This window comes from Hippocampus guttulatus, chromosome 8 (assembly GCF_054856545.1).
Source record: "Hippocampus guttulatus isolate MCC_2025c chromosome 8, RoL_Hgut_1.0, whole genome shotgun sequence".
In the NCBI taxonomy this organism is placed as follows: domain Eukaryota; kingdom Metazoa; phylum Chordata; class Actinopteri; order Syngnathiformes; family Syngnathidae; genus Hippocampus; species Hippocampus guttulatus.
Genome location: NC_141268.1, coordinates 18,198,866 through 18,207,331, shown reverse-complemented (window position 1 = coordinate 18,207,331; position 8,466 = coordinate 18,198,866). Strand labels below are relative to the sequence as shown.

Genomic DNA, 8,466 nt, shown 5'->3' with positions numbered 1-8,466 from the left:
GTACTTCGAAGACCTCCTCAACTCCACCAACACGCCTTCCTTGGAGGAAGCAGAGCCTGGGGACTCTGAGATGGGCTCTCCTATCTCTGTGGTTGAAGTCACCGGTGTGGTTAAAAAGCTCCTCGGTGGTAAGGCCCCGGGGGTGGATGAGATCCGCCCGGAGTTCCTCAAGGCTCTGGATGTTGTGGGGCTGTCCTGGTTGACACGCCTCTGCAACATCGCGTGGTCAACAGGGAGAGTGCCTCTGGATTGGCAGACCGGGGTGGTAGTCCCTCTTTTTAAAAAGGGGGACCGGAGGGTGTGTTCCAACTACAGAGGGATCACACTCCTCAGCCTCCCTGGTAAGGTCTATTCAGGGGTGCTGGAGAGGAGGGTCCGTCAGGAAGTCTAGCCTCAGATCGAGGAGGAGCAGTGTGGTTTTCGTCCCGGCCGTGGAACAGTGGACCAGCTCTACACCCTTAGCAGGGTCCTCGAGGGTATGTGGGAATTCGCCCAACCAGTCTACATGTGTTTTGTGGACTTGGAGAAGGCGTTTGACCGTGTCCCTCGGGGAGTTCTGTGGGGGGTGCTTCGTGGGTATGGGGTACCGAACCCCCTGATACGGGCTGTTCGGTCACTATACCATCGATGTCAGAGTTTGGTTCGCATTGCCGGCAGTAAGTCGGAATCGTTTCCAGTGGGGGTAGGACTCCGCCAAGGCTGCCCTTTGTCGCCGATTCTATTCATAACCTTTATGGACAGAATTTCTAGGCGCAGCCGAAGCGTTGAGGGGGTCAGTTTTGGGGGCCTCAGTATTGCATCCCTGCTTTTTGCAGATGATGTGGTGCTGTTGGCTCCTTCAAACGGGTCTCTCCAACTCTCACTGGAGCGTTTCGCAGCCGAGTGTGAAGCGGTTGGGATGAAGATCAGCACCTCCAAATCTGAAACCATGGTCCTCAGTCGGAAAAGGGTGGAGTGTCCCCTCCGGGTCGGGGAGGAGATCTTGCCCGAAGTGGAGGAGTTCAAGTATCTTGGGGTCTTGTTCACGAGTGGGGGCAGGAGGGAGCGGGAGATCGACAGGCGGATCGGTGCAGCGTCTGCTGTGGTGAAGAAGGAGCTGAGCCAAAGGGCGAAGCTCTCAATTTACCGGTCGATCTACGTTCCAACCCTCATCTATGGTCACGAGCTATGGGTCGTGACCGAAAGAACGAGATCCCGGTTACAAGCGGCCGAAATGAGTTTTCTCCGCAGGGTGTCCGGGCTCTCCCTTAGAGATAAGGTGAGAAGCTCGGTCACCCGGGAGGGGCTCAGAGTCGAGCCGCTTCTCCTCCACATCGAGAGGAGCCAGATGAGGTGGCTTGGGCATCTGATTCGGTTGCCCCCTGAGCGCCTCCCTGGTGAGGTGTTCCGGGCATGTCCCACCGGGAGGAGACCCCGAGGAAGACCCAGGACACGCTGGAGAGACTATGTCACCCAGCTGGCCTGGGAACGTCTCGGGATCCCCCGGGGAGAGCTGGAAGAAGTAGCTAGGGAGAGGGAAGTCTGGGCTTCCCTGCTAAAGCTGTTGCCCCCGCGACCTGGCCCCGGATAAGCGGTAGATGATGGATGTATGGATGGATATATTTTAGTTAATTATTACTTTCTTTCTTTTTAATAGTACCACTTTATTTCCAAATGGTTGTTGGGACAGGGTACCACTAGAAATGGAGTTCCAAAATATAATAAATCAGACACAGATGGCAGAAGACTATTTTAATTTTTTTTTCACATCCAAAAATACTTTACACTGATTCGGGTGTTCTTTGCTAAAAAATATTGGCGGTACATCACATGGCAAGAGTCCAGCGAATCAGACAAAACGAACAATCAAACATTCGTGCATGTTTGTGGAATGCGGAAAGAAGCCAGAGCACCCAGAGATGGTTTTTGCGCATGCGTACGAGTTACTGGTTCAAAGCGATCCTCTTTTCTGCAGTTACACTTATGAACCTGACGTGACAGTAGAGTGTGCAAGTTCGAGTTTATAAAACGAAGTAGAAGAAAATAAACGGCGCTGGTTTTGAACTTTGTTGAAGAATGTGCGAAGGTGTGGTTCCGCAGCACCGGAGTGGGAATTAATCAATTTTGTGTTAACGTTGACTGTGTCGTTACATGTCACTCACATTACTACAAGGAATACGTTGCAGAGGTAACTGCTTTAATTTGTGTATCTATTTATATTTGTAAATCGACGAGACGTAGAGCTCGCCCAACAACGTTCAAGTCAACGGTATACCGACAGTTTCGTTGCGGGTAGAATAAAGGTGACTTAGTAACGTGCAAAACTGTCAGAATATCATGAATACTTTTCTGAATCTTGCGGTTAACACAATGAACGTTTTACTTTGCCTCATTAGTAACTGTGATTTGACTTCTTCTGGTGAAGCGAATCAGCGAATGACCAATTTAGCTTCCATAGCTAACGTTGCTTCCCATGTACGCTAACGTTGCTAGCCGCAGAACGACACAATGGAGTCGGCCGTGGTGAATCTGTACAATCAGTTCCTGTGTTTACGGACCTTGGTGGATGGTCTGAATGAGAGCGTTGAACCACGTAAGTTGATCACACTCTTCTCCAGTGTTTGTAACAACAACAACAACAAAAACATTTTCAGTATTCGTCATACATAGTATCACGTATGTTTGCCATTTATACATTTTTAACTTTACACTGTATTACTGAAGTATTCTCTTGTGGGTTCTGTTATTACCACTTGAAGAAGATTGTCTAAATGGTATGTACTTGGTTGCTTTCAAACTACTTCTCCACAGTTTCTCATATGTATAAATCAGGAAATGTGTATAATGTTAGTCATTCTTAGTCTTACATTTTTAATATGTACATAACATTAGTAAAGCACGATCAGAACCACTGCTTCTCACACAATGGTTGTGGCAATCACCGCAGACAGCAGCTCTTTTCTTCTGTTGTTTCATTAGAATTTCTTCAGATGGCCATAAACTTTGAGGACTGCCGAAAGAAGTGGCTTCAGTCAGGTGAGGAGCTGCTATCCTGCAAAGAGATGCTGGCTAAAGCTGAAACAGAGAGGGGAGCTTTGGAGGTTAAACTGAAGCATGCACGCAATCAAGTGGACGTGGAGATCCGTCGGCGGCAGAAGGCTGAAGCCGTCCATGAGAAGCTGGTTTGTGACTTTTTTTTTCATGAAGCTCATTTACAGTGGAACCTCCAAAGTCAGATACTGGCTGCTGTTAATCACAAAAATGTGGATTCGTCCTTCATCGTCTTGCCACCAGGAGCGTCAGCTACAGCTGATCCGGGACATGCTGATAACAGAGAATAGTAGTAGCATGCACCTAAGTGAGGAGCAGCGCTCTGCCCTGGCCTTTCTCAGTGCGCACTCTCAGGCTGCTAAGTCCAACCTTAACTCCAGCAGAAGGTTTGCTTTTCTATCTGTGGTTTGCCATTAAGAGTTCTTTTTTTTAAGAGACAAATTCGTGTTTCATTTTAAATGCCGAGACATATCACAATGTATGAAAAGTGTTCATGTGTTCAATATCCGTTGCATTGCATGAATTCCTTCCCACAAGAAGTTTAAAATAATGACACTCGTTTTCGTGCAGGTTGATGGCCATTGATGAATCAACCTCCATAATGTCAGACATCAGCTTTGATCAAACAGATGACTCCATGGTACATTTTTCCATATATTGTTTCAACCTTCTGCACTCGTTAAAGTTGACATGCTGCAACTTAATCCCATTTCCTTTAGGCCTGTGATTCTTCTGTCATGAAGACTGTGAGACTGCGGAAACGTCCGAAACGAGTGAGTCATAAATTTATTCTAATTTGAAATCAAAATACCGGTGTTGGTAACCAGGTTTTTGTGATGAACCAAAATGACACCAACACACACACGGTGTGAAACTGTTCATATGGTATTCAGTTTAAAAACCAAACTATACTCTTAACAGATGGAAAATAAAGCAAATAGTAAACCTTAAAAGTATGGAATGTACCAAAAGTAGATATGAGGAAATGTAGTTCCTTTGTAATCCACAGCGCTCTTCTCGAAAACTTGAGGTTCCTCCGCAAGCAATGAAGAAACCTCGCTCCACGGGCCGCGCATCTAATCGAGTAAGTATGCTTTGATAACAGAGACAATCCTTTGAGCACACATTTTCTGAAACTCTCATTGCATACAGATAAATGACTCCATAGTTGCCAAAACCACCATCACTGTGCCAGGAAATGGCTGTGCTGTGGAGGCTGTCTCCACTATCGAGGCTGTCCCTTATGGGACACGCAGTAGGAAGAAGAGTGGTGAGAAATTCTTAATGACAAATTTCACTCGTGGTAACTGTGAATTTAAATACAGTTTGTTGTTGTAAATTATTGTCATTTTATCTATATCATGTGATTTTATTGTGCTGACAGTTGCCCCATCCTGGGCCGAATCAACCTCTATTGAGCTGTCCGAAACCAACAGTGAAGCACCCAGCACACCACTCTCGGATTTTCCCCCTCACCTCCAAACTCCCAGACTCAAGAGAGGAGGGGAAAAGCAGCATATCTTTGTCCCCAAAACAGTGAGCCATTACTCAAACTTAGTTTCCACCAAGCTAATTGCTTTGGTTCCATACAATCAATATTACAGTCTCTGAATTATACTGTGTCATACGTACTACTACTCATGGCAGGTTTGATCCATTTAAAAATCACATTTACTTTTAACCCTAGATTATTTAAAATATGTTTGTTAAAAGGGAACATTAGGGAACCTTGGTTGAGAGGAGATGCGATTTAGAGACAGCACGGGGTCAAAAGGTGACTTCACCTGTACTGTTTAAAAAGCTCAGACCCAGCCAGGCTTTAATGTCATTCAGGCAATCAGTGAAGGTAATACACAACTTTGGCCATTTGGTGGCAGCGCTATGTAGATATGTGGACGTTGTCTGCATAAAATTGGAAGGAAATGCCATTTAAATACATATGCAATAATCACATTGTGGAGGTGGTCATAGTATTGTGGGTGTTGTTACCACGATCACTCTTTCTGTTCCTCGAGCTTTGCGTAACGGCTGTTTTTCACCACACTCTCACAAAGGTGATCAAATCTGAGTTCTGTGCACCATGTGGAAGAAGAACAAAGTTTGGCAAGATGTACCTTCGCTGTCAGGACTGCAGGATTGTGACTCATCCCGAGTGCCGTGACTGCTGCCCACTGCCCTGCAACCCCGTGTCCATCAGTACTCCCATCAGGACTGCAGAGGTGCGGCATGTCTTTCTCATTGATTCCCACAATACCTCTACTTGGGGGAATTTTCATATAACATGACTCAGAAAAACAATCTGAATTCACGTGTGCTTGCAGAGCACCCTGGCTGACTTTGCGCCAACAACTTCTCCAAAGATCCCAGCTTTAGTTATCTATTGTATCAAGGAGATTGAACACAGAGGCCTGCAAGAGGTGAGTGAGCCTCTTTCTTGTGACCCTTCCTTCTAGAAGTTGTGTGTGTATGTGTGAATTTTAATTCATATTTAGATCCATTCCCAGTTCACTGCATCACAACACCGTATTTCTTAATCTCTTCCCAGGTTGGACTGTACAGAATTTCTGGCCAGGAGCGTCAGGTGAAAGCACTGAAGGAGAAGCTGATTCGAGGAAAGACACTGCCACCGCTAAACAAAGTCGAGGACATCAACGTCATCACTGGTGTTCTTAAAGACTTCCTCAGGAACCTTCCTGAGCCAATTCTCACCTTCCGCCTCAACAAAAACTTTATGGAGGCAGCTGGTCAGTTTCCTCTCTTAATCGGCTAAAAGACAAAATGGGTGTAAAAGAAACCCCACAAAAAAATAAAATAAAAAGTTGACGTTATCTGTCTCTGGTAACGTTGTAGAAATCCAGGATGATGGGAACAGTCTTGCATTGTTGTACCAAACCATCAGCGAGCTGCCTCAACCCAACCGAGACACTCTAGCCTGCGTCATGATTCATCTGCAGAAGTAACTTTCACAAAGTTTTGAAGACTAACATCTTCAGCTGTAAGATTTCCTGAGTTCAACTATTTTGCCCGGATGGTGAGCAGATATGTCATACTTTCCTCCAGAGTGTCAAAGAGCGTGGATACAAAGATGGATGTGACAAACCTGGCCAGGGTGTTCGGCCCTACCCTTGTCGGCCACGCTGTTCCAAATCCAGACACTATGACTGTCCTGAGTGACACAAGCAGACAACCACGGGTAAAGTATATTCTTTACCTATTGTAAGTGTTATCGCTTTCTTCTGAATTCAGTTTGATTCATTTTTTTTTCTCCTCCCAGGTAATTGAGCGCTTGTTTAGTATCCCGGCAAGCTACTGGAGTCAGTATGCGTATCCGGATAATATAGACGTGGAGAGTTCTCACTTCACTGGGACTCCTAGTCATAATGGTAAATCACAGCATCAAGGTTCTACAGGACAGTGATGATTATGTACGAAACAAAACTGCACGTCTGTCAATTATGTGTTTTTTTGCAGTCAGCATACTTGGACCACTGACCACTCCTGAGCACCAGTTGATGGCAAAGACGCCCTCCTCCAGCTCGCTGTCGAAGCGGATGATGCAGACCTTCTCCAGCACCACCATGTAAGTTCATCCACGCACACGCTCGCTTGTGTTGTAGGGTGCATCAATCGCCACAAAAATATTAAAGCATCCGAATTTTCACTTGGCCCTGTAAGCTTGATGTTCTATACTCCAAAGTATTTGTATACTAGTCACATTTAGGAATAAAATGTTTGCAGACTGGGTTCACAAAGTGATCAAGAATTGCCCAATTTATGATTTTTTGCACCAGTTTTACATTTTTTATTTTTAATGTTGAAAATATGAATCAATATTCAAGGAAAATTATTCAAAATTTGGAATCATACAAATCCCAACACCTAACTTTGTTTAAATGCCTTTCAGGATTTTTATGAAACAGCTTTTTAGTTTGCATGTGTTAAAGTTTACTTCATCTATCCACAACCATCTTTAGATTTGCAGGCAAGAACAAAACAGCTGCTAGCCCCCGGGTCAACTTCTTCGAGTCTCCACATCTGAAGTAACGGCCCACTGGAGTTTACAAAAAAGCAGACAATGGCTTCTGTATTACTTGCTGCAATAACAAGCTCCATTTCCACAAGAATGTGAGTCAAACTAAGGTGCAGTTTTATCTTAAGAATGCATTATATCCACATCTCATTTTCTTTCTAATCAGGTGAAGTAGCTTACACATGAAGAATTTTTATATCTTTGATTAATAAGCAAGTCCTGACTTACCAAAAACTGTACTAATGAGGTTACGAGGCTTTAATGACCAAGCAACTCCAGCTAACCTTTGTGAAGGACCTTTTTCCTTTGTGTGTTCAATCATCCATTGCTCACTGTGTGGTTATAACCGCAGCCTCGGGGGATGGAGCAGCATATGAAACTGGGCCAAAGGGAGGAAAAAAAATGAATGATTAGTTGTGTTTGAGAATCTTGTGGCATTGAGCTGACGCCTACTTTAAAGCTTGCTTTAAACACTGTATTTTATGTTTATGTTGTGTGGTAAGGCCGATTCACAATCAGACTACTGTATATGGCCAAATAACACTACTAACACTGATACTGAATGGGAATTATGCAGTATTTTGCACTGTATCTATGCAACAAACAGAATGGTTGTACGCACCACTAGAGGCTGCTGTTGTATTACTATTATGCTTACATTATGCTCGTGCAATTGTAACTAACTTCTGTGATTGCCCTTGAACTGATAAGAGCACACCAGGTATCACTCACTTTGTGTGCCAACAACTTAACTACTGGATTCATATATGCATTTTAAGCTTAATACATTTAAATACCAGTGGTACCTTTTTATGTTCTAGTCTAAAAACCCCCAACTGACAACAACACCTTTGATTCAAACGAGTTGTCATTCTTTGGAGTGTTGGGAAAGCACGTGAGAGAAATGGTCATCCAACAGGTTTTGCTTTTTTTGTCAAAAATCTGCTCTGTACCCACTTCTGCAAACCCAAACTGGAATCCAGTGGAACTCTCAAGAAAGAACAGTCCACGGTTGATGTCAAAACAAAGCATTAAATGTCATTTCCTCTCTCTTCTTGGTGCTCATTCATTTCAGGTGATAAATGGATTGAGCCCGACGGGCATTTTTTCAGATCTCATTGAAGAGAAAATTTCCGGCCTTGAGACAGCTGGGCCGCAGAAATATGAAAATATGTGCCAGTTTATCTATTTATGTTCTTTCTTTGCGGAGGAGACTCTTCCAAAATGTTTGCATTTCAAATGAACATTAATAGTTCATTAGCCTGAAATGAGGCCTCCTGTGTGTCAATGTGTCCCCTCGTGTGGGAATGCTGTGTTTATTTACGGCGTACCGTGCAGCATAAGCTCGCCTGCTGCAGGCATCAAACAGCTGGTTGTGTATGTGTGCGTGGAGCTCCCTCCTTGTT

At 44.4% G+C, this 8,466-nt stretch overlaps 1 protein-coding gene across 2 annotated transcripts; it reads left to right on the top strand.

Annotated features, from left to right (window-relative positions):
- The first annotated feature begins 1,013 nt into the window (after positions 1 to 1,013).
- LOC147201578 (rac GTPase-activating protein 1-like) lies at positions 1,014 to 8,114 on the top strand. Of its 2 annotated transcripts, XM_086118701.1 has the most exons (17): positions 1,014 to 2,167; positions 2,473 to 2,572; positions 2,959 to 3,161; positions 3,274 to 3,416; positions 3,601 to 3,670; positions 3,750 to 3,803; positions 4,040 to 4,114; positions 4,183 to 4,300; positions 4,415 to 4,566; positions 5,085 to 5,249; positions 5,352 to 5,447; positions 5,576 to 5,774; positions 5,881 to 5,986; positions 6,091 to 6,223; positions 6,305 to 6,413; positions 6,502 to 6,610; positions 7,005 to 8,114. In XM_086118701.1, the coding sequence occupies exons 2-17, from the start codon at positions 2,488 to 2,490 to the stop codon at positions 7,072 to 7,074; spliced, it is 1,887 nt and encodes a 628-aa protein (XP_085974827.1). In that variant the 5' UTR covers positions 1,014 to 2,167; positions 2,473 to 2,487; the 3' UTR covers positions 7,075 to 8,114. The 2 variants fall into 2 exon arrangements, with proteins under 2 accessions (XP_085974827.1, XP_085974826.1); XM_086118700.1 differs by having other exon boundaries at positions 1,016 to 3,161.
- Positions 8,115 to 8,466: the final 352 nt, after the last annotated feature.

Bases quoted from the DNA above. Each gene is read 5' to 3' on its own strand.
- LOC147201578 (XM_086118700.1), top strand. From the start codon at position 2,856: ATGTACATAACATTAGTAAAGCACGATCAGAACCACTGCTTCTCACAC. The intron at 3,162-3,273 runs GTTTGTGACTTT...TCTTGCCACCAG, and splicing joins AAGCCGTCCATGAGAAGCTG to GAGCGTCAGCTACAGCTGAT. The intron at 4,567-5,084 runs GTGAGCCATTAC...ACTCTCACAAAG, and splicing joins ATATCTTTGTCCCCAAAACA to GTGATCAAATCTGAGTTCTG.